The following is a 25,769-nucleotide window of genomic DNA, read 5'->3' as shown; positions in this document are numbered from 1 at the left end:
GTTATTGCGGCATAACCTAGCCTATCCTGACTGATACACTAATCTAATCCCCATTTTGCCAAAGAAGAAATGGAATCCAAGAGGAGTGACTTGTCTGTGCTTTGACACCTGGCTAATGAAATCTTCAGTCTCTGACCTGACTCCCTATCTCCTTCTCTTTCCATCAAGTACTAATGCCTCTACCACAGGGTACCGAGGTACGATGTGTTTTCTCCCAGAATGCATGCCAGGTGCTTCTTACATATCATTTTGTTTCATCTTCATAACAATTATTTAAGGCCAGTGAATTATCATCCCATTCTTTATGTGAGGAAATGGAGGCCAGAGGCACAGCAAGTCGATAGGATTTGAACCTATGACCATCTGATCCAAAGCACATACTCCTCCCATTACACCACCCTGCCTCAGATCTGCCAAAAAGGTACTTTCATAAGGGTAAACAGTTACGTGGTTCTTTGCTTATTTCAGGCAGTATTATCAATGCTTTAACTGTTTTCACATTTGTAACAATCCCAGGAGGCAGATATTATCATCAAGAACATCCTCATTTACAGATAAGGCTATTGAGGCACAGAGAACTTAAGTAATTTGTCCAGGGTCACACAACTAATAAATGGTGGGACCAGGATTTGAACCCAGGCAGCTGACTCCAGAGTCCAAACTCCTACCCACTACACTTTATTGCTGTGAACAAAGCTCATGCATATATCTATCTAATATGATATGTATGTACATGCATGGTTATCATTTATATACACAATGTAACTGTATCGTCATCTATGACTTTTATTTGCTTATTTAGATTGCAGAGTATTTTCTTCCCTACGAGTACGATTCTGCTACACCACTGTTCCAAGCTGATTTCTTCTCCCAACTGCAGGGACCCAGGTGTTCTATACGTTCAGCACAATGTGATTAATAATTTTTTTTCAATACCTAAAAAAAAAAAAAAAGAACATTTCTTTTCAATCCTGGAAAAAAATTATTTTTAACAAGACTGGAAGGAACCAGCTGCCAAGAAGCCCCGGGACTCTGGGCCTCCTGCTCTCTCTTCTCTTCTTTCTTTACACCTCTCAGCCCTTTCTTTGTTTGAGGGGATGTTTCTGCTTCAGGCTTGACTGCCTCCTGCCCCCTGCCTGCCACTTCTGGTATTCATGCAAAAGTCATTCTCAAGCTCTGGACAAAAGCTCCTTGTCCCCTGGGCTCTGAATCTCCTTGTCACATACTCTCTGTGTTTCCAGGTACCCAAGACTCTGGGTCCTGGGTCTGTCCTGCCAGAGCATAAAGGCCCTGGGCTCAGTGGACCTTGACTCAGGACGTAACAGCTGGGAGTGCAGGAGCCAGTGTGTTCATCCCTATGGATTCCTAAACTTGGGGAAAGGATGGGAGACTCCTTAGAGAAATGGCTCTGTTTCTGTGCTCCAGCACCCCGAGGTGTTACAACACGCTTTTCTTCCCGCACTGAACTGAAAATCTGTCGCGTGCAACTGTTTCTTTGTAAGTCAAACTTTGCTTCCTATCTCAACACCACACACACACACACACACACACACACGAAAAGAATTAGGAAAATGCTTAATGTTGTAAGTGCTTGAAGTCAGAAACAAGAGAGGCATTGCCAAGGCGCTTCCTGGCGCGGTGCATGCGCAGGTGATTAAGGCACTGTTTAGGGAGGAACTGAGGTCTGGTGGACAAACATGGAGTTCTAACCACAGCCCAGTTATTAGTCCACAGGAAACATCCTGTTACTATTATAAAGATGAAGTGCTACTTTTTTTTTTTTTTTTTTTAAAGAACTTTCTAAAAGTCTTCCTTTCCATTCTGATTCAGTTCAAGTCTGTGAGGCAGGAAGGTCTCAGGGCAGCCATGCCTGCAACATTAGCTAATCAGACTCCCAAGAAACATTCCATTCTGCTTAGGAGGGCTTTGGAGAATGGTTTGCTCATGGTGGCTTTTAAAATAAACTGAGGGTTGCCAGGCTGAATGGACTCCCTGCGGGGCTAGTGACCTGGTTCCAGGCTGGTGCCCAGCAGGCTTGCCCCCTGGTGGGATGGTGGATGTATCATTAAACATAGTTGCTCTGCCCGTTCCCCTTTCTCTGTGGATGAAATAGAAAGTCTTATGGCCTCCGTCCCTTCCCATTTAAGACTGGGGAAACTGAGGCCCAGGAGAGTAATAATAAAAGTAACAGTAATAGCCCACACATAATGCCCTTTATATTAGCTTACCTTAAGCATCAAGGGGAGGGACACCCTGGCATAGTGGCAAGAAAGATCTGGTTTCGGATCCTGGTTTTGCCACTCTGAAGCTGTGTGACCTTGTGTAAGTAACTAAACCTCTCTGAGACTCAGTTTCCTGGTTTGTAAACCATTGATGATGATACCTATTCTGCAGGGTTGTTGCATGGAGTAGAAATAATGGATGTAATGGATGTAAGTAGTGCCTGGCACCTAGTAAGGACCTGATCAGCGGTCTTTATTATTACTTAGGGACACAATGCAGGCCAGCCATTGGATAAGTAATGTTTTCCAACCCGGCTTGACAGCAAGAATTACTCAAGGAACTGGTTGGAAACAGATTCCCAGGCCTCATCCCCTGCAGTCTGTGGAGAGGCATGGGAATCTATAGTGTAACAAGTTACCAGGTGATTCCTATCAGGCAGTTCTGGAAGACATCCAGGAATCCACTGCTCTAACCTATTGGTTTGGCTCTTTTGTTCTCTCTGCACCTGGCCCCATATTCAGTAAAACTTTAGCTTTTGCTTGAAGGTAAGACATGATTAAAAGGTCAACTGTCATTATATACTCTCAAAGAGAATGTGCCTTGAACTTTGCACAGTAGATTTATCCCTGAAAAGCTGTTTGCAAATGGAATTTGGTTGTGTGTGTGTGTGTGTGTGAGAGAGAGAGAGAGAGAGAAAGAGAGAGAGAGAGAGAGGAAGGAAGGGAGAGAGAACAGGCATATATCTAATGCCTTAGTTTGCTATTCAAGGGAACGCATTCAATTCAACTGCATAGATATTATTTGCGGGGATACGATGATAAAGAGGGTGCAGGAGCTGTCTTCATGGGGCGTACTTAGAGTCCATTGAGGAAGATGGTCAGATAAACAGGCAGTTACAACACTGTGGTTGACATGAGGTTAGCACAGGGAACTATGAGAGCGTGGAGGGAGAAGTACCCCCAACTCAGGGCTGGGGCATCTGGGAAGTTCTAGGGGAAGTGACATCTGAAGAGGAGACCTGTACAATGGGCTCTAGTCTCAAATCCTTTTGCAAAGCCAATGATCCTTCCTTAACGTATCCATGCGGAAAACTGAACTTTCACGTCATGGTAAGCCTGGGGGCATTGGTGCCACCACCCCACCGCACAGATGTTGAGTCCCTGCTAAGGGCAAGACACGCGGTGAAATGCTGCAGGGCAGCAAGGGTGACAGAGGCCCAATTCCTGCCCTCAGGGAGTCTACACCACACCTCCTCAGGATTCATTTCATTTCTCATGTAGGTCACCGATCCCGTGTGATCTGTTTATGACTGAACAGGTAGTTATTATTTAGGTCTTAACTCCCTCTACTGAAAAGGAGTGTTTACTCCCTCTCATCACCATGTGGCAGGGAAATCCCATTCTAACCAACACGTAAACGTGGGCATACAATTTACCCAGGAGAAAATCAAAGTGCCTGCTGGAGTTCACAGCGCCGTTCGCAAGATACAAGTCATGAAGCTGTGGAGGCCTGGATGGATCTCGAGGGTCTGCAGAGTCCGTATCTGGGGCAGCCTCCAGACGTGGCAGCTCCCGGAGTAAGTCAAGCTCCGCTTCCCTCTGGGCCTCATGGACACGACTGCCTTTCAAACCACCTTTCTCTGCCCCCAGAAGGGAAAGCGGTCGGGATTCCTTGTGCATTATAATAATCACATCGGGTTTAAGCACAAGGTGGCAAGGGGTTTAGGTCGGCAGGTGGGGTCCTCATTCCGACTGTGCTTGTCTGCGTGTTCAGTCTGGTAGGAGCTGCTTGGACCTTTTAAGTGGAGGTGTGTTCCCATCTTGCAGGTGGGAAACCTGAGGCACAGGAGGTGTCTGGAGGCCGCGTCTGGGGCTTTGCACCCTGCTGCACACACACCCTGGCCCAGACTCATGATTCAAAATCTCCCCTGAACACCAACCCTCCCCCCCAACCTCCCATTCCCTGCATCTCCAAAGAACAAGCCTAAAGCATCTGCCTCCTGTTTTTTTTTTGCCAAGTTGCTCCCACTTCCTGAGACCCTGCCCCCCACTATCTGCCTGGTGAAATTCAACCCATCCTTCAAAGCCCAGCTCAGGTGTCACTTCTCCTCCTGGCTGGAATTCATCTCTCCCTCCCTGGCACTCCTTGGTTTGGCCCTTTCTCTCATTACTTCTCCTAGGGCAACAGGCTTAGCCTCCTTCCTAGACCCTCAGTTCTGTCCTCCTTGCACGCGCCTAGTAGTAACAGCACAGTTCTCCTGAACCCCTTTGAGCTGGCGGTCTTCTTTGATGAGGTGATGAAAGCTGCCAGAAGAGCAGCTGACTGAGGCCCATTACGTGTCAGGCTGGCTGTTTAGGACTCTTCTGCCCATTATCTCAGGTAATGGCCAGTCAAGTCTCTCTAGACGGGTACCAGGATCATCTCCACTCCACAGAGGAGTGGCGAGGCCCAGAGAGGTGAAATGCCTCCTCGGAGGTCACACAGCTAGTACTACCCGTAAAGCTAGGCTTACCATATGCCGGAGCTGGGGTCCTAATCCCTGGACCCACTGCAGGGTCGCCTCTCTGCCTCCGTGCCCCGGGGAATGGGGGCGGGGAGAACACAACACACAGCGCGTCTCCTACAATTTAGGGGTTCATTCACCCTCAAGCGCACCCACCCGCCAGGTCTAGCAGGCCGGCGCCAGGTCGTTGTCTATATGCAGGCCTGGCTGAGCCCTCGGCAGGGATCTCGGCCAACATCTGGGGACCCAAACCCCGGGCCACGGAGCGGGGCCGGGGCTGGGGCGCCTGTACCGAGGGGTGCGGGCTCGCGGCGCGAGAGGCGCGGAGCCGGTCCCGGGTCCCGAGTCCCAGGAATGTGGGAGGGCTGGGCGGAGAGGGCGGGCACGGCGGGGGCGCTTCCTCTGCCCGCCGGAGGGGAGCCGCCAGGGCGCGCGCGGGGCGCGCCGCCGCCCCCTCCCCGCCGCCCGGCCGGCTGGGCGGGGGCGGGGGCTGCAGCGGGAGGGCGGCGAGGGGCCGCGGTGCTCGGCAGCCGCCTGGCCGGCCGGGCGGGAGGAAGCGATGAATATTCAGAGGGGGAGGGGGAAGGGAGGGGGCTGAGCGCTCGCCGCGGCTCCCTGCAGCCGGAGCCGCATGACGCGCGGAGGAGGCAGCGGGAGCCGCCGGAGCTGCAGCAGCCGGGATCAGGGCGCCGCGCGCGGGGGGTGGGCGCCTCTTGCTCCGCCCCACGAAGCCCCTGCGCGCCCAGGGACGCGTCCCCCCCCGCGGCAGCCGCGCCAGGCTCCGCCGTGTGGCCGCCGCCGCCGCCGCCGCCGCCGCTGCCATGTCCCCGGGGAAGCCCGGGGCGGGCGGAGCGGGGACTAGGCGGACGGGCTGGAGGAGGAGGAGGAGGAGGCGGCGGCTGGAGGCGGCGACGAGGGCGCCCGGGCTCGGGCGCACGGCGGGGCCCGACTCGCGCGTCCCGGGCACGTTCCAGGGCGCGCGGGGCATGAAGCGGGCGGCGCGGGAGGCGCGGCCGCCTCCGCGCTCGCCGGGGCTGCGCTGGGCGCTGCCGCCGCTGCTGCTGCTGTTGCGCCTGGGCCAGGTGAGCGGCCGGGTGGGCCCGGGCGGGGTGTGTGTGTGGGGTGGGGGTGGGGGGGTGGGGGGAGAGCACGGAGGGTGGGGGCGGGACTGGCATCCCTTGCACCTGCCCGGGTGTGCCCTGCCTGCGGGGTCCGCGGGAGGTGGCGAGGGGCCCGAGAGCTCGGAGCCCCCCTCCTGGAGGGGGCTCGCCGGAACCCAGCCGGCCTCGCGCGCCGGCGACCGAGCCCCTGCCCCGGCTGCCCGGTCCCGGCGGGGGCGCGGCGGGACCCGGGGTCCGGGGTGCCCGTGGCCTCCCGTGGAAGCCCCCGCGCGGGCTCCAGGCCGTCTCTGGCCCGGCCCTTCCCGGAGCTGGTCACATCTGGCCGGCGCGGGCCCGGCTCGCCCGCCCGCGGCGGCCGGAGGGGGCGTGTTTGCGAAGGGCTCGCGTCGCGGAGCGGGGCCGGCCTGGCCGAGCGCGGCCGACCTCCGACCCGGCCCGCAGGGGCCCGAGGGGCCGGGCCGGAGGGCAGCGGCGGCGGCCCCGGGGGAGCCCGGGCAGGGCCGGGCTTGGGGCCGCGGGGCGGTGGGCGAGGCGCGGGGGCCTCGCGGCCGAGGGCACCGCTTCTGGGGAAAGTCTCCAGCCCCGGCAGAGGTGGCCACTCGCAAGCGTTCGTCAAGGCGACGGTCCCCCTTCCCGGGGAAGCCGCTGGCTTCCCTGGGCGTTGAAGTCGTGCTTTGTGGGCGCAGGCTCTCCCTCCCCACCGCCCTGTTTTCTAGCTTCGCTTTTCAGATAATGCTGTGCCTGGCATTTTGGCGGCCGACCTTTCTGAAAGCGCCGTTTCCCCTTCAGAGTATTCCCACTGGGGGCGAGGCAGGGCAGCTGGGAGACATTCCCATGTCACAGATAGGGAACTTAAGGGGGGGGGGGGGGGAGAAGTGAAAGAGCAGAATCACCCAGCCTTGGCCGCGGGAGCTGAGCTAGCAGGTTGGTCCTCACCGCCTTCCAGGAGCCTGCTGGGGTCTCGCACCCGCGGCCGAAAGTGGCCTGGCGAGACCCCTGTTGTGCGTTTTGTTAATGAAAGTCTTGCTTGTTTTATACAAACGACGGCTCTAGGGAGATGATGCTTGAAGCCTGGGAGATGAGTTATTGGCTAAGGATGGAGCCTGGTTTCAGGGAAAGTTTTCAGGCACAAATACAGGACTGCCTGACAGCAAAAACACAGCCTTGGGGCAGCAAGGAGGCCTCGCAGGCCGGCTGAGAAGGGAGTTGAGGCCTGGGGGTTCCAGCAACTCTCAGCACCCGAGGAGTTGCTCATGTCCCCTCCCAGTTTTCCTCAGTAGACTTTGGAAAGGACAGTGTGGCCTCCTGCAGAGAATACTGGATTAGGCGTCGGAAGAATCAGCTCCAAGGGCCAGGCTTCAGGGCTGGGCATGCTCTTTTTAACAGCATTTGTAGGGTGGGTTCACACCACCTGCCCCAAGAATTGTTTGAGGAGCTCCCACTGGCCAGTGTCTGAAACAGCTTTGTAAACCTTAAAGGGTGTCCAGATGGCGGTGTTACAGTAGGGTGAAGTGTGAATAGACTGTCTTCCTGTCCCTTTAAGGAAATTCATGGACAGCAGTCCGTGAATTACGAGAAAAAAAAAAAAAAAAAAAGCCTCATAATTGAAGATCTCTTGTACCAAAGTTCATACTAAAGAAATACTTGATCTTCATTTATTTTTAGTTTGACACATATATTTTGTATTATATTATTATTACTTTGTCCATAATGGTTACTATGCTTTGAATCAGTGAAAAATTTCTTGGGTGAATCTATTGCTTGCCCAAGCCTTCCCTGTATCTCAGTATCACACTACCGCTCTCTGCGTGTCCCCGATTCAGATATTTCCTTTCTCTCGTTTGTTCCGTGGAAACTCAAGGGGACTCTTTCTATTTCTTGTTTTTGGATACATTATAAAATAGGAAATGTGAAAGGCTCTCTGAAAAAGCATTTTCACAATCCACAGTTGACAGTTCATTTTGATACTGAATATTTCAGGGAATTTGGGGGCCAGACCAGACTTTCAAGACAGCTCACACCCTTCATTTTTTTAGATGAGAATATTGAGGCCCAGAGAAGACCGTGATCAGGCTGAGGTTACCTGGCAAGAGTGTGGAGGAGACCGGATGGGCATCTGCATTGCCTAGTATTTTCACGGTGCCTTTTTTTTTTTTTTTTTTTTTTTTTGCCATGTTTTCACTTTGCGGTTACTTTTCACACTAGGCACAGCCTTACCCCACCGAGTACTCCCGAAACTGTGGATGTAAATTGAACCTTTCAAGGTTGAAACATATTTGAGATCGGAAGTCATGTTTGAGATTTCTGAAGTTTGTGCATTTAGGAAATGTGGGTGAAGGTATCAGACTACCTCCCTAACATTTGATTGGTTTTCTGAGGCTTGGATGGGGTGTGTGTGTGTGTGTGTGTGTGTGTGTGTGTGTGTTAAATGGTGTCAACAGTAACAGGTTAAAAAAAATGGGCAACTCTTGGAAAAGGCACAGGTCTGTTTGTGAATTAATGAGGATGGGTGTGGAGGCTGGAAAGCCGAGAGATGCTGGAAGATTCGGTGCTTAGTAGGGCTGGAAAAGCCATTTTGACCCTGGCATCTCATCCCCCTTCCAAGACAGGAAGGACGGTCAGAGATGATTCCAGCATGAGGACGGTGCTGGTTGCAACGTCTGACTCCACCCATTCTTGTAGCATTTTTGCACACTAATTTTGGTTTATGTGTATGTTTTAGACAAGGTGACAAAGCAGTTTCCCCCCAACCTTGCCTCCTTTTCTTGGGAAATATAGCCCTGACAGAGTCTTTAAGAAATAGGTTGATAGTGGAGCTGCTTTAAAATGGGGGGAGAAAAAGAAAGCTGGTGACCCATAGCTGTTTTGTTGGTCTTACAGTGTTTGGGATTTGCTTTTTCTTTGCTTTTTAGTTTCCTGGTGAGTAATAAGTGTTTGTGTCTATTATCAATAATAGCTAATCCTTAAGCCTGCTTACCTGCCTGCTTCATCTGGACTACAAAAAAATGTTTTGATTCCTCCTTAAGTTGCTTGTTAAATTCTCCTACGGGTGACTTTAAATATTTTTGTTTTGCTTCAGAACAACGGCGGAGGAACTGAGCGATGATGTTTTGTTTGCAGATGGTTTAAGAAAACAGAGCGGACTGGTTTATGGTTAGACTGTGACTTTGAGTTGATTTCAGGTTGAGCCCTACAATAAAGACAACCACGGATACCCAAGCTTTCCTGAGCAGAGACAATCCTGGCTCCTGTGTGAGCAACATTGGTCAGCAAAGAGGTCATTTAGCTCCTAAAAGTAATCCTTGCTTGGGGTTGAGGCCGAGGGAGAGTTGCTGAGTGGCTGTGGGCCTGGGTTTAGCCAGCACATCATCTGCAATTACTTCTTCGTCCATTCACTGCTTGGCCAAGGGAATTATTTTGAGTGCAGTGTAAGAGGCAATTTTCTGTGTGTTTCCTTGTTAACCTAGTGCCGCTGGTAATATTATAATTAATGGGCAACATCGTATGTGCCAAGGGTTTGGGTGCATTAAGTCATTTGACCATTTCAGAAATACTAAAAGGTAGGAGCCGTTTTATCTGAGAGAGAACTGAGGTTGGAACTCACCAATGATTCATAACCAGTATGTGGTAGAACCGGGTCTGATGTCTCCACCGCCCCAGTTCACTGTCCTGTGCTGAACAAAGCCGTGTGTTTTATTTATTTATTTATTTTTTATTAAAAAAAAAAAAAAAAATTTTTTTTTCAACGTTTTTTATTTATTTTTGGGACAGAGAGAGACAGAGCATGAACGGGGGAGGGGCAGAGAGAGAGAGGGAGACACAGAATCGGAAACAGGCTCCAGGCTCCGAGCCATCAGCCCAGAGCCTGACGCGGGGCTCGAACTCACGGACCGCAAGATCGTGACCTGGCTGAAGTCGGACGCTTAACCGACTGCGCCACCCAGGCGCCCCATGCTGTGTGTTTTAGAGAAGGTCTTCAGTGTGCAGCTAAGAGATGAGGTGATGGATTTTCGGGGATGAAGAACAGGCTTGTGGGCCCTGAACCCTGATGGGGCAGGGAGTCACTGTGGCTTCTCTGAATCCTACTATAGGATCTGCTCCGTCCGTGCCACTGACAACCCAGGTGCCTCTTTCCTGCTCCTGTTGCTTTGAGACCCTGAGTCTTAGTGGAGACGGGGTGTGGAGGGGAAAGACCTGGGTTCGGGTCTTTGCTCTGCAGTTCGTAGCTGCATAAACTTGGGCAAAGTCCCTCAAGCCTCTGTGACTCCTCATGTCCTTATCTGGAAAATGGGACTGACACTTCCTGTTTCACTGGGCAGTTGAGAGGATCAAATATGATAGAAGAGGAACTGCTGTGTAAAATCGGAGGCACGATTCGATTGCTGGCTGTGGCTGCTGCTGTTATTTGGGGACAAGTGGGGCTTCACATCATGAGTTCATATAACAAATACCTATCAAGCGTTTCTCACAGAGTGGCACCTGGCGGGCGTGCAAGATGAACTTAGCACATTTTTTTTTTTTTTTTAACTATTAAGAATGATTTATTTTAGGGATGTTAGTGGAAAAAGTTGCATATCAAGTCCATGATTTATTTATTTTATATTTAAAAAATTTTTTAAAGTTTTTTAAAAAACGTTTCTTTATTTATTTTGAGAGAGGGGAGGGAGGGAGAGAACCCAAGCAGGCTCCCTGCTGTCTTTGTGGAGCCCGATGCGGGGCTTGAACTCACGAACCGTGAGATCATGACCTGAGGTGAAACCAAGGTTGAACGCTTAACCGACTGAGTCGGCCAGGTGCCCCTCAGGTCCATGATTTTATAGGTAGATTGAGACTAAATGGAGGTGTCATGGTATATAAATTTGCTTAAATTAATAAAAAGCTGATCCAAAGGAAAATACGGGGTGAATATTATGTAAGGGTGGTATGGTTATGGCAAACTTGTAAAGGTGAAACATTGCTTAAGTTTGGGAGATACTGGGTGTGCAGCAGGCACTGAGTGGAGGCCTGTGGGTAAGAAAGGGAGCCTGTCTTCATGACTTACAGGATTTGGGAGTGAGACATTACTCTGATTACCCCCAGCTAACCAGTGACAGTTGTGATGTAGGCTGTGTGTGTGATGTCCTTGTTGTGCTCCACACGTTCCCCGCCCCCAGCTTCTACAGGGATGAGTCGGGCAGGGATCTACATCTAGATCCCTGGAGGTGGCAGATATATCAGACCAGAGAAGTCCACAGCAACTTTGCCACCACCTTGTGTGGCTTTCCAGTGGCTTCTCTGGTGACACCTATGGGGACAGGAGCCATAGGAAATTTGTTATTACTTCCTTATTAGTGATAGCTGTGGTCTTCCCATTGTCTTAGAATTTCCATGGCATGTAAATGCCCGGGTGGAGGGCTGGTGGTATTGAGACCGAGGTTGGGGGGCATTTTGAAAGCAAAGTAGTGTCAGCTTCCACAGAAGGTCTAATTTTAAACATGCAAATAATTTTCAGTTCCACTTTTCCTTCTTCCTGTTAGAGGAAAGCTGTACCCTGTTGCCTTTTCTGAGTTTCGAGCAGACAATGTCGTCATTATGCCCCAAACTATCTCCTTCTCCAGGGCAGGAATGGGTGGTGGTTTTCTGGGTGCCTGTGCTGGGCCCCAGCCCAGTGTTAGTTCATGGCTTCTGAGTAAATAAGTGAGTGACTATTAAAACATAGTACCAACGTGGAGTCTATATAACACAGTGGTTCTTAATCTTCCTGGAGAGGGGGAGGTATTAAGACCCTTACAGAGTAAGCAAAAGCGAAGCTTCCTTTCCACAAAAGGAATGTACATATTTGCAATTTTGTATCCAATGTCAGGGGTTTCATAGGCTCTTCAAAATAGCCTATGAATCTCAGGTTAAAAACTCTCCAATGTAAAACTGTATACTGTTAGAAAAATACTAGTCTTTTTCAAAGATAACCACTGTGGGCATTCTTGGTTTCCTTCCGGGTGGGGGGAGGGGGAATGTTTCTTTGTATTGTATGCAAGTATCTGTATTCATCTTTTTAAAAAATTACATTAAAGAAAACTTTATGTATACATTGTATTCTACTTAACCTTTCGATTTACCTTGTTGTCTTAGAGGTCATTTAATACCTGCTTTAACTCATTTTTTTAAATGACTGTCTGGGATTCTGATGTGTGAATTTACCACGATTTATTAGACCATTCCCATATCAATAGACACTTTAATTGTTTTTGCACCCCCCCCCCCCCATCTCTTACAAATCATGCTTCAGAGACTGTCTTTGGTACACATTTCTTGTCACTTTCACAACGATGTCCATACATTTCTAATTTTAGGGTTGCTGTGTTAGAGGGTACATGCATTTAAAATTTGAGAGCTATTGTTAAGCTCTCCTATAAAAACATTGCCCCAGTTTATACCTGCATCCATAGGTGTGAGAATTGAGGGTTGTTTAATTTTTATTTTTTCATTTTTTTAAGATTAAACAAATTTTAAATAGTCTCTACACCCAACATGGGACTCTGACTGACAGTCCCAATATCAAGAGTCGCATGCTTTACTGAGTGAGCCAACCAGGCGCTGTGAAAATTGTTAAATGTTTAAATCTGAGAGGCGAGAAGTTGTATCCTGACTTTTACTTATATCTTTATTTGAGTTAGTTGAATATTTTTTCTTATGTTTTGGGGTGTCTGCATTCCTTCCTTCCGTTTCTTTTCTGTTAACTCCTGGTTCGTTAAAAAAAAAAAAAAAAGATTGCTATTTTGTTATTGATTTGTATAAGCTCTTTGGAAATTAAAGAAGTTCGTCCTTCGGTTCTGATTTGTGTTGGAAATACGTGTGTTTTCCAACTATTTTAGATGTGGCCCTTGTTCCTTAGTGACTCAGGGATAGATGAGATCCCTGGGTGGTGACGAGAATATGAAGCGTGGAACCAGACTGCCTGATTGCAATCCTGGCCTCCCACCTGACTAGCTGTGACCTTGGGTGGCGCCTAACCTTTCTGACCCTTGGTGTTTACATTTCTAAAGTGCTAATAATAATGGTAGTAGTGCTGCTCACACAGGGTAGTTGGATAAGTTGAGACTGCGTTATTATTGTTAAAGTTCCTTGTGTAAATGGATACGGAATTAGGAGAACAGTATTTAACAATGGGGCGCCTGCCTGGTTTAGCCGGCGGGGCTTGTGACTCTTAATCTCGGGGCTGTGGGTTCCAGCCCCACGTTAGATGTAGAGATTACTTAAAAATAAAATCTAAAAAAAAAAGAAAAAAAAAAAGAAACAATATTTAATGAAAATTTTCCGTTTACTTGAGAGTTAGATTTAAAACATTTTTGTAAATGTTTATTTATTTTTGAGAGAGAGACAGAGTGTGAGCTGGGGAGAGCAGAGGGAGAAAGACAGAATCCAAAGCAGGCTCCAGGCTCTGAGCTGTCAGCACAAAACCTGATGTGGGGCTCGAACCCATGACCTGTGAGATCACCACCTGAGCTGAAGTCGGATGCCTAGACGACTGAGCCACCCAGGTGCCCCAAGAGTTAGATTTAAAAAAAAAAAATTTTTTTTTTTAATGTTTTATTTATTTTTGAGACAGAGACAGAGCATGAGCACGGGAGGGGCAGAGAAAGAGGGAGACACAGAACCTGAAGCAGGCTCCGGGCTCTGAGCTGTCAGCACAGAGCCTGACGCGGGGCTCGAACTCACGGACCGGGAGATCATGACCTGAGCCGAAGTTGGACGCTCAACCGACTGAGCCACCCAGGCGCCCCAAGAGTTAGATTTTAAAGTTAGGGCACAAGGCCATAATTTTGACTTTTCAAAATTGTGCTACAAAGTCTTCAAATTGGATTTAAGAGATTAAATCTGCAATGGAATGTATACTTATACACATATACATGTATGTGGAGCAGTGTAGGCTTTCCTGATAGCACAATTTAAATTATATTTCTCTTTTGACGGTGCATATAATTGAATTATAGATTAAATGACCGCGAGATATGACTGGAGAGTGGCCAATGTGGTCCTGGGCCCAGAGGGGCACAGGAATATTGACCATGTCCCTTAGAAAGACAGAGTCCTCCTTGCATTGACTTGAGTATTCCTCTGTGACCTGGCTGGCTCTAACTGTGGCTGCCCTGGTCTCTGGGTACATTTTCTGTAAGGACAAGAGGAGCTATTTAATGCCACCAACTGAAAGTTTAAATTTGTTTTTTTTAATGTTTACTTCTTTTTGAGTGAGCGAGTGAGAGAGAGAGAGAGAGACAGACAGACAGACAGAGACAGTGTGAGCCAGGAAGGGGCAGAGAGAGAGGGAGACACAGAATCTGAAGCAGGCTCTGCTCTGAGCAGTCAGCAGAGAGCCTGACGCAGGCCTCGAACCCACAAACCGTGAGATCATGACCTGAGCCACCCAGATGCCCCCACTGAAAGTTTAAAGACATAATCCTTGGCTCTAATTGCGGGTGGTGGGAGACCAAGAGAGTCTGTGCTGACTGCCATCAGTTTCTATGGCAGCAAGGTGATCCTGCATTTCCTGCTGCTGGCTGAACTGGTTACCTTCTCTTCATGTCCTTATGTCGTGGGAGTTCTCTCTTCCCCACTGAGTGGACCAGGCTGATGGTCCTGTCCCCAAGGCCTGGAGAAGGAGAGCTGCGGGGAGGTGGTTGTGGGTATGCAGGGAGATTGCTACCCAGAGCTTAGTGCACTGGCTTTGGAGTCAGACAGACCGGACTCCTCCGATTCCCAGCCAGGTGACCTTGGGCCAACAATTCTGATGCCCGGAGCCTCACTTGTTCTCATCCGGAAAATGGGGACAGCAAAGATACCTACCAAATAGAGTTGTGGTGGAAGACTGACTGGATCCAAATAACAAGTTCTTAGCATGAAATAAACCTTCAAAAGATGTTGGCTGTTGTTTTATTATCGTAATTTGTTGAGGTACGGGCATAATTTAGTACTTAAAAAGACTTAAAAATTGTTTTTACCTTATAGTTTAGAAAGCCCTTTGGCATATATGAGCTCATTCAACCCTTGAAACATTCCTGTGAGTTTGTCATTGTAATTTATGTCGTGGCTCGGTCTGTCCCTAGGTGACTTGTCCAACCCAGGTGGCATCTGTCTTTGCACAGATGTATTCTAGTTGTAAAAGTCAGTCAAATATAATTAGCTTACAAGAGGCGAATTGGGCGGTTGAGTCCCCTGGTTGGTTCATACATACTTATTAGGTTGAACCATATGAAATGACTGTTTCTGGCCCTTTGAATATTGGTAATTGTATATGATTCCCCCTAATATAATCCAGAACATTTGTAGAAGTTTGGAAAACCAAAACATAGATGTATCTGCTGTAAAACAGCGTGTTTACATCTGTGGGTCATAAAACCAATTTAAGTTATGAGCGGCATGAAAAAGCGATGGGCTAGAAAATATCAGGGTTTACTGCACGTAGAAAAGGTAAGTATTGTGTCGTGAAACTTGTTTCAGTTATGTAGACTTTGTGTGTCTTCGTACTGAATTACACAGAAAGTGGATTTCTTTTTCTTTTCTTTTTTTAAGATTTTATTTTTAAGTGATCTCCACACCCCAGGTGGGGCTCGAACTCACAACCCCGAGATCAAGAGTCACATGCTCTACCTACTGAGCCAGCCAGGCGCCCTGAAAGTTAATTTCTTATTGTGGCTTTAGGCATTGTCCAAAAAAACTGGAAGCTACTGTCATAGGGGATTGAGCGGCAGAAGATGTGGGGGTGAAGGTGGCTTCTGTTTCCAGAGACAATGGAACACCAGTATGAAGTCCCCAATTATGCATTGTAAGTGCCCCCATATGTAGCTGAAGACTGTCTTGCAGTGGCCGGTACAGGAAGGACCAGCTTCCAGGGAGGTGCATAGGAAGGGAGCAGGTCCACTGAAAGCTGAGGAGGCCTACTCTTAAGTAGCTGCCCTTCTGGAAACTTCAGAGGGACCACTTCTGAAGAACACTTGTGTAGAACAAGCCTTTGGCGATGCTTTGTGTTCTTTGGTTCAGGGTTAAGTAGAGAGCTAACACTGCCTGTTGTGTTGTGTGCTTTGGAAGAGAACTTGGGAGTCTAAGGTGGTCTGATGTTCTGAGGGATCATCACCCAGCTGGGGGATGGTTCTGAGGGATCATCACCCAGTGGGGGACTCACCCTTGGCCCTGCCTGGCCTTCCACCCCAGAATGTTTACCTCCAGGTTGTGCTGGCCTCACTCCTCTCATGCTGATCCTCTGGGGGCCCGTAGCCCCCAGTTGGCCCGAGGGTCCTGATCCAGAGCTGGTTGGTTCAGTTCTGACGTAAGTTAGTACTGGTTGTTGTTGTTTTTAATATATACAAATTGGAAATATAGATAAATAAAAGAAGAAAGCAAAATTACCTGTAATCTCCACTTCCTAAACTATTCTGGTGGGTGATCCTTGTCTTTATTTATATTTTCTCCTTCCTTCCTTCCTTCTTTCCTTCCTTCCTTCCTTCCTTCCTTCCTTCCTTCCTTCCTTCCTTCCGTCCTTCCTTCCTTCCTCTCTCTTTCTCTCCCCCCTCCCCTTCCATCCTAAAATAGGACTACCTGCCACACGTGTTTTGTGACTTTCATTTTTCGTGTCTATATGTGTATTAGGACCAGGGGCAGAAGCATCCCTAGGGGGACCCCAGAAATCTACAGCATAAACATGAGGCTTTCTCCTGGAGGGTCACTGTTACTCGGTGGAAAGTGTTTTGAAACAAATAGGGACACAGTATAGATTAGATACCAAATATGCATCCAGAATGTTTTCGGTGAATGCAAGAGACCACAAAGACATCTCCAGTTCCTGGGGGTGTGAGTCCACTCTCTTCTGGGTTCTCGGGGGCAGTTTGTGGCAGTTTGTGAAGCAGTGACAATGTGTGGCAAACATTTTCCCCTGCCAGTAGATGTTCTCTTGTGTAACCTCAGCTGTTGCATCCTGCATTAGACAGAGGTCCTGGATCTCATTTCTCCTGTGATTAATCTTCTAGTGTGTTTTTTTTTTAACATTTTTTTTTTTTTTTTTTTTTTTGCCACAATCAACACTACTCAGATGATTCTGTGATTAAATCTCTGAACCCATCTCTGATGATTGTCTTCGGATGAATTGAGATAATCAAAATAACAATAGCAGCTACCACAGGTTGAATATTGTGGATTTTACCTATTGTGTAATCCTATGATGTAGGTACAGGGAGGGAAACTGAGGCCCGGAGAGTTACGATCTGGGTCATGGCCACACATCTCACCCAGCTAGCTGTTGGCTTCTTTGGGAGCACAAGAGGGGAGCCAGACAGTATTACCTACATGAGCGAGGCCATGTCTGAGTCTCCTGGATGGACAGCTGGACTTGAGGGCCATTCCCAAAGGTAGCAAGGCCATCTTCTGTGGGAAGGGTGTTGCCTAGAGTCATGCTGTGGCAGAAGTAAAATGCTTCCAAAAGCCACAAAAGATAAGGGTATCTTTGCTATAGATATGTGATAAAGGCTTCCTGAAACTTTGGGGTCTTGGCTCCGATCAAATGAATGACATGTCTTGGCCTTCCTGTTGTGAATGTATTTGGGTTTTGTAGAAGTTGAATTTGGGCATGGGTGACCTGGCTTCAGAGTGTCCCATAAGAAGAGGAGCACGGCCTTTGGTATCAGCAGAAGCGTGGATCCAAATCCACGCTCTTGTCCTACACCATGCGCCCCTGCTGTCTCCCCAGGTGCTTATGCTTCTTGGAACCCGTTGTGTCATCTGGAAACTGACAGTGGTTGCCAGGCCATGAGTTACTAGGGATAATTGGGGAAGGTGTATAAGGCACCCCGTCCAGTTTATGGTGTTCAGTAGGTACTTAATTTTCCACTTCCGATATACCCCTCTTTATTAACACACTGTCTCCTGGGGATGCAGTTGCCATGTGCCCAAGGTTGGAGGAGAACTTCTCTGAAGGTGTTCAAGTTTTCCTTTGAGCGGGGGAGAGAGGGAGAAAGAGGGAGAGAGAGAGGAGAGAGAGAATCCAAGCAGGCTCCGTGATGTGCTTGAACCCATGAGACTGTGAGATTGTGACCCGAACCGAAATCAAGAGTCAGAGGCTTAACCGACGGAGCCACCCAGGTGCCCCTGAAGGTGTTCAACTTTTATGAACCTTGATGCCTGGGAGTGTTGTTATCTAAAGTGGCACCAAATCCTACTGCCTGAAGAGAAACTGTAGGAGATGTAGGCATAAGAGCTCTTCCTTAAGACATGTTGGCCTGTCTGAGGATTGCCCCGCTAGACTCTGAATCATAACTGTCTCTAGGAAAGAATAATGTTAGTTAAGCTACAGCAGGAGATCATGTGTGCGCGTGCGCACGAGATCACATACAACCAAGTGAGCCTTTCCTGTAGGCGAATAATGGTCCTGCTTGCGATTTCTCCCTGCTGGCGAGGCCATCCCTGTTCATTAAATTCGTCCTCCGGGAACCATTTATGAAGCACTAACCACATCTTTTAGATCTAGAGCTTGCCAGCCTAGCTCATCTCTCTTATGTCGCTATATACCTGCTGCATATAGCTTGGCCTCATCACCAAATGCCCATCTTCTGACTTCATGCCTCGACCCATTTCTCCAGCTCATCTCATCCTGCAAACTACTTTCCCTGAAACCCCCTCTTTCCTTGTTCTCTGATCCCGCGTTCTCATTAGAGTTTAGACTTGATACTGAAATGGTTTTCATAGCTCAGATCGGGGCTTCTCTAAAACCATTGATAACCTCGAATTTAGCTTCCTGGTATCTGGTTGCTGGGAGTCTGTTCCTGTGATTGTGGACATCAGACAACATGAAGTCACCTTTGTTGATAGTCTCACTCTGGGCTCGTTCATGGGACCGAGTATAGTGCAGGGGTTAAAACCTGGCTTTGGAGCCAGATGCCTGGATGGGAATTCCTTGTTTCACTTTGATTATGCTCAAACTTTTCTGTGCCTCAGTTTTCTCAACTATAAAATAGTGGTGATAACGTGACTCCGCTCTAAGGTTGTTACAGGAAGTATGTAAAGTAAGTATGTATCACAAAGAATTGTATAGCACACAAATTAAACATTCAAAAAGGGAGGACAGACGTATTGGGGGAGGGGTAAGACTCAGACCCTCAGCCTCTGCCTGACCACTGAGTTGGCCAGCAGTCTTGATTTCTTTTGGGAGACGTGCACATAGCACTTAGCCTTTGCTCCCCCCTGGAGTCTGGTCTTTAGGCTTTGCAACTGTCCAACACTGTGGTTGGGGTGAGGATGGGTGGGGACTTCTTTTCCTTTAGCCCAGGATTTTTCAGCCTCAGCACTATGGATCCTTGGGGCCCCGTTAGTTGTTTTAGGGACTGTCCTGTGCATGGTAGGATGTTCAGTGGCATCCCTGCCTCTGCTCGATGCCAGAACCCCCACCCCCTCCACTTGTGATAATGAGAAATGTCTCCAGACACTGCCAGATGTCCCCCGAGGGGGAAAGCGTCCTGGTTGAGAGCCACTGCTTTAGGCAATGCCTGTTGGGAAGGAAAGGTATAGATTGCCTGCACCTGGCAGTCTCAGTAGTGGGGACCCGCCCTTCTTCCATTTTCCATGTGACGCTGTTGGTAACTGACTTCCTCTTCCCAGTGAGACAGTAGCTATAAACTAAGAGTGTTTACAGATGCGACAAACAGCCAGGTTGCTCAAGAGAGGCTTCGCATCTGACTCCCTGCTTGTTTTAGGGATGCTGTGGTAGAGCAAGCAGTGCCCTAGGGGTCTTGGCACCCGGGCGTTGATTCCCATGCAACATTTTTCCCTGTGTTCGCAGCCTCAGTTTCCTCCTCTGCAAAATGGGGATAACTGACATTATTCTCCTTCTCTCCAGGGTGGGAAAGGAAGCCGGTGTTAATGCGGTATGTGTGGGTCCAAGGTCTGCTGTTGGGGATGTGAAGTTGAGGGAAGGGCCCAAATGCGCCACGTTCCACACAAGAGATAGACCCAGTCAAAGCGAGATCCCATGACCAAGAGATTGGCTGCCAAGTTCCCCCTCCCACTAGCTCCCTGGAGCAGTTTTCAGCTTCTAGAGTGTTTAGAGAGGCCCCAGGTCTGTCCCAGCCGAGGCAGGGAGACCTTCAGGAATGAGCTGGAGGACGAACCCAGGAAACCCACTTGAACTTGATGGTGCTGCCAGCCAGCAGCGAGGAGGGTTGGCTTTCTGAACACTCGCTGTGCACCAGCTTTTCAGGAAAACATCACTTTGTGAAGGCGAACAAGTGCCCCAGCTCAGTGCTGGTCAGACCTGGTCTGGGCATACTGTTGTCTGGGGTGCCATTTTCTTAAATTAAAAAAAAAATTTTTTTAAATGTTTATTTAAAAAATTTTTTTTATGTTTTTATTTTATTTTTGAGAGAGAGACAGAGAGACAGAGTGCAAGTGGGGGAGGGGCAGAGAGAGAGGGAGACACAGAATCGGAAGCAGGCTCCAGGCTCTAGGCTCTGAGCTGTCAACACAGAGCCCAACGTGGGACTGGAACTCACAGACCGTGAGATCATGACCTGAGCTGAAGTCGGACGCTCAACCAACTGAGCCACCCAGGCGCCCCACAATAAAAAATTTTAAAAGAAGATATCCATCCCCTCATTAATTCCCTAACATTTAACTCTAAATCTGACCTCTACCTCTGACTGCCTGGCTCGTATCTACTTGCCCTCTGGACATCTTTACTCAAATATGTATGTAATAAGCAAATTAAATTTTTGAAAATGTTTTATTTATTTTTGCGAGAGAGTGAGACAGAATGTGAGCAGGAGAGCGGCAGAGAGAGAGGGAGACACAGAATCGGAAGCAGGCTCCGGGCTCTGAGCTGTCAGCACAGAGCCCGACGCGGGGCTCAAACTCATGAACCATGAATTCATGACCTGAGTCGAAGGCGGACACTCAACCGACTGAGCCACTCGGGTGCCCCTGGGGCTCCATTTTCGTTTACCCACATTCCAGCCAGTTATTCTGAGATGTCCTCAGTGCTCTCATACCCTGTGTGCTGGACTCCACTTCATCCTTCAAATGACCTTGTCCGTTTTAGAAGGGAGGCACCAAGAGATGAAGGGACTTGCCCAGGGCCAGGGATGTGGCTGTTCACGATCTCGCTTCCACTGCTTTGTGACCAACAGCAGCACAGTGCTTCTAAAGGCCCGACTTTTCTCATGTGCCAAATGGGGATAATAAATGCTTTCAGACGATTGTGATCAAGATTCCACAAGAAAATGTATGGTGCCTGGCATACAGAGAGTGTCCCACAAATGCCAGCTGCTGTCCTTATTATTGTTGCAACTATCAGTGATAGCACTGGTGATCACTTTGATGAGCCTTTCCAGGAACAGCCCTGGCTGGCCCCGGAGTCTGTCTCAGGCCCTGTTTGGGGGTGCAGCTGCCTGGGGCAGGATGCCACCTGGGGAGGACAAAGAGTCTGAGAGTCAGGAGATAAAGCAAAACCTGCCCTCAGGGATGGAACGTGTGATCTCACAGTCTGGCCTCCGACCAGCTGAGCTCATTGCCATGCAACTTGGTAGTTAATCATTACTAGTAAGAAGATAAAAAGGATCAGCGCCTCAAAGAAACGTCAGAGTGAGAAAGGACCTCTGGGGACGTTAGGCCAGGGAAGACAAATGGGTTCCAGTTTGTGTCCATCTTCAAGTGACTGGTAGGGGCTGCTCAGGTCCTGCGTGTGGAAGGGAGTGTTAGACCACTGGGGTTGGGCTAGCTCAGCAGGAGAGTGTGCTGGGATCGATTAGTGATGTCTGCCGTGGCCACAAGAAAGGCAAGGGGCTGCGTCCCCGCTGTTTTATTTGCCCTTGCCCTCCGAGGCTTAAGACTTGCTCACTGGAGGGTCACCCAGCAAGTCTTCAAACCACAAAAATCTCTTTGGAAAAGGTGTCTTTGGTGTCTGGTTCTTGAGTTTCATCTCTGAGAAAGTGATCTTTGTTTGACTGTGCTCAGCAAAGAGGAACTTGCTGTCCCAGAAGGCAGCACGTTCTGTTTTTGGGCACTTCTCCCAGTTAGTGCTTATACCATTGAGGGGGAAGAAGGCCTTCGAAGCCACTCGACGTGGGCCCTTCTCAGCCGTGGCTCCTCCTGGGGAGCTTTTAGGAGATCTCGATTGGAGGCCTGCACTCCTGAGTCGTGGGTTTTGAGTATCTGGATGGGTGGGCATCCCTGGTGCTGTTGTCTTTCTTCCAACTCCTCACATGATGTTAATGTATAACCAGGGCTGACAACTACTGAGACCACTTTTTTTTTTTTTAAGTTTTTTGGAAACAGAGGCCCAGAAAGGACACGATTGTCCAGGGTTACAGAGGATTAGTAACACAAGGACAGGGAAACCCAGGAAGAAAGATCCTTTATGAAGTGCCAGCCCTACGTGAGGCTCTTTTTCTTTCACCCCGAGACTCTTCTCGTCCCACAAAGTCACATTACGCCCCTGCCTGAAACCCTCTGTGGCTTCATGTCTCACTTAGTATCAACCCCAGTGGTGGCCTGGACCGGGGGTCTGGATGTGAGCAGATCCCTCCCTTCCCTCTCACCTCCCCTCATCCCCCCCCCCCCCCCCGCCCCTTTTTACCAACCCCAGTCACAGCCGTGCTGTGGACGCTGGACCCCACCCCACTGTCACCCTCAAGGGGCACTTGATGCACCATGACCCACGGCCTCCTGGCTGTTCTTCTCAGACCCTTCTCTCCCGTTGTCCTGCCTCATCTCCTCTGCCCTTACCACCGCCTCAAACTCTGTCATTGGTTCACGGTTTCCATTTGCCCACCCCCTGGAGTCTGGACTTCAGGAGGGAGGAACCCTGTCTGTACGGTTCTCTGCTCTGTCCCTCGTGCCTCAAGCAGAGCCTGCCTCAGAAAGATGTTTGTTGAAGGGATGAATTGAAAGGGCACAAAGCCAGTATTTCCCCAAGTTACGATTACCTGGAATCCAGGCTTACTGCCTCCTAGTCCCATATTATTTCTAGTTATTTCATGATATGTTAATCTTTTTAAGAAAAGTTTATTTATGTATTTTGCGAGAGAGAGAGAGAGAGAGAGGGAGAGAGAGAGAGAGATTGAGCAGGGGAGGGGCAGAGAGAGGGAGAGAGAGAATCCCAGGCAGGCCCTGAGCCGCCAAGCGAGGAGTCGGACACAGGGCTCGAACTCATGAACCTCAAAATCATGACCTGAGCCCAAATCAGGAGTCAGATGCTTAACCAACTGAGCCACCCAGGGGCTTCTCGTAATATTTTTATCTTTTGCCGTGACAGCCCTAAATGTGAACCATCGATATCCTCAGGGTGAGGGGGGTTAGCTTGCTTCTGTGAAAAGAGTACAGATTTTTAAAAAGAGTAATCTCTGTGCCCGATGCCAGGCTCAAACTTATGACCCCAAGATCAATAGTCATAGGCTCTACGGACTGAGCCAGCCAGGTGCCCCAAAAAGAATACAGATTTTGAAGTCCCCACCCAGCAGTGCCTCTTATTAGCTATGTGATCTTGGGAAATTTCTGAACCTCTCTGAGGCCCTGTCTTTCTTGTCTGCAAAATGGAATCAGTCCTACTGATTAGCTGACACCGACTGAATGCTTTCTGTGTGCCAGGCACTGTGCTGAGTGCCTTATCCGTTTCGACGAGTGCATCCTCACAACCACCTGATGAGGTGGTTCCCTTCTTGCTGTCATTTGACAGGAGCGAAAAATGATGCACAGAGAGGTTAAGCCGGTTAAGCCCGAGGTCACATAGCTAATTAGTCAAGGAACCAGGTTCAAGCTTTGGCAGTGTGGTTCTAGAGTCAGCCTGTTAGGAATTTATGAAATCTTGTCCAATGGACCCAGCACAGGTGGTGGTGTAGAGAGGCTCAGTTAACATTTGTTTCCCCTCCCCCTTCGTTTGGCCTTTACTCCTACAGTGACATTTAAATTTTCTTATCGTTTTTGTTCTCGTTTTTGTTCTCAACTCGGTGACAAAAGGACCCATTTCCTGTCTGTCGGAGGTGCTCACTTCCAGACCCGGTTTCTGTTGATGGGACCTCAGGGCTCACACCTTGCAGGCCCCGGGGGTTCAGGGTGTATTGGGCTCTGGTGCTCACAGAGCGTGGGTGAACAAGTGCATTTTCCCACCTAGAAATTTCTGCCTGCAAGACCTATCGAGGGCCTGTTTTTGTGCCAAGCAAGCATTGTGACCGTGATCAATGAAACAAAACAATAGTTCTTGGTCCTATCGCCTCAGCTCATCAACCCTCCATTTAATGTGCCCGATTACCCAGGCCCTTTGCTGGGCTGTGATCACTTTAATTGGAGTCGTAGATTTATGATCGGGACAGGCCTGGGTTGAGAGTCACCTTGCTGGGGCATTTTCTGGGAGGATTTGCCCTGTTAGGATAAACAGAAGAATGAATGGCCCACACCCCATTTCCAGTGGGTGCTTTATTTTGGGGCGGGCAAGCCTCTGTGTTAGCATGAGATCAAGCGGTCCAAAATGCGTTGTTTAATTTTTTACTTTTTTCTTCATTATATAAGAGTGGCACAACAAGATTAAAAGGAATTTAGAAACTAGAGAAAGGGAGGAAAAAAAGCCACATATTGCCTTGCATCACAGAACTATAATTCCAAAGTAGTTACGGCTACAATTTATTCCAGGTGGTTTGTTATCTAAATTAATTGTGATCCCAGAGCAGAGACAGTTTCAGATTCTTTAATGCCAAACAGCTAAATGAAGAAAACGTTTTTTTCCACGGTGATATGTGGACGATAGGGACATAATTTAAAAAAAAAAATTTTTTTTTTAACGTTTATTTATTTTATTTATTTTTTTTTAAAAAAAATTTTTTTTCAACGTTTTTTATTTTTTATTTATTTTTGGGACAGAGAGAGACAGAGCATGAACGGGGGAGGGGCAGAGAGAGAGGGAGACACAGAATCGGAAATAGGCTCCAGGCTCCGAGCCATCAGCCCAGAGCCTGACGCGGGGCTCGAACTCACGGCCATCAGCCCAGAGCCTGACGCGGGGCTCGAACTCACGGACCCCGAGATCGTGACCTGGCTGAAGTCGGACGCTTAACCGACTGCGCCACCCAGGCGCCCCTAACGTTTATTTATTTTTGAGACAGAGAGAGACAGAGCATGAATGGGGAGGGTCAGAGAGAGGGAGACACAGAATCCGAAACAGGCTCCAGGCTCCGAGCTGTCTGCACAGAGCCCGACGCGGGGCTCGAACTCACGGACCGTGAGATCATGACCTGAGCCGAAGTCAGCCGCTTAACCGACTGAGCCACCCAGGCGCCCCAATAGGGACATAATTTTGAAGAGCTGCAGGATGCTACAGGGAGTGGATATTCTGGAATTCACTTACACTTTCTCCTATTTAGATGTTTAAGCGGCAACCAGTTTTTCACTATTACAAGTAGTGCAGGGATGAATATTTTCACATGTACAGCATTTTCGGTGAAATGGAAATTATTTCTCTAGATTCATTTCCAGGCACCTCTCTGATCTTTGACGACCCTCGACAAACGACTTTCTGGAAGGAGTGCGTCTCTTCCAGTGCCATTGGAATGGATGAGGCTGCCTGTTTCGTTATGCCCACCCCGGCACTGGATGTTCTCTGTTTTTACAAACAGATTTTAAATTTAATATTTGCATTTGCAGACCTGGGCCGTGTGGTGGCTGCCTCGCATGGCTTTTGGACTAGGTGTGACTCCCGTAGAACCTGTTTTTTTATGTGATCTTAAAAAAAAAAAATCATTAGGGTTTTTTTTTTATACTGAGAGAAAATGTCAAGTCACTGTGTCTTATACTGCAGTCTCCACTTGTCTGTTGGTACCTAGAAAAATTCTAAGTGCCGTCAGCCGCCAGTTGGGCTGAATTGTGTATTCTTACTTACCTGACTGCAAAATCAGTCCGGTGTATTTATTTCATTAAAAAAA

The 25,769-nt window shown here is 48.7% G+C and overlaps 1 protein-coding gene across 1 annotated transcript in view; it reads left to right on the top strand.

Annotated features, from left to right (window-relative positions):
* Window positions 1-5,324: 5,324 nt before the first annotated feature.
* PTPRJ (protein tyrosine phosphatase receptor type J) overlaps window positions 5,325-25,769 on the top strand; it is a 170,512-nt gene continuing 150,067 nt past the window's right edge. Inside the window, exon 1 of the mRNA XM_053899703.1 lies at window positions 5,325-5,808. Coding sequence (XP_053755678.1) covers window positions 5,548-5,808 — 261 coding nt within the window. The 5' untranslated portion in view covers window positions 5,325-5,547. The remainder of the gene's footprint in view (window positions 5,809-25,769) is intronic.

Source organism: Panthera pardus, unplaced genomic scaffold (assembly GCF_024362965.1).
Source record: "Panthera pardus isolate Hobbes unplaced genomic scaffold, ASM2436296v1 HiC_scaffold_12, whole genome shotgun sequence".
Lineage (NCBI taxonomy): Eukaryota > Metazoa > Chordata > Mammalia > Carnivora > Felidae > Panthera > Panthera pardus.
Note: the sequence above shows the minus strand (reverse complement) of the source record. Positions and strands in the feature narration are given on the sequence as shown.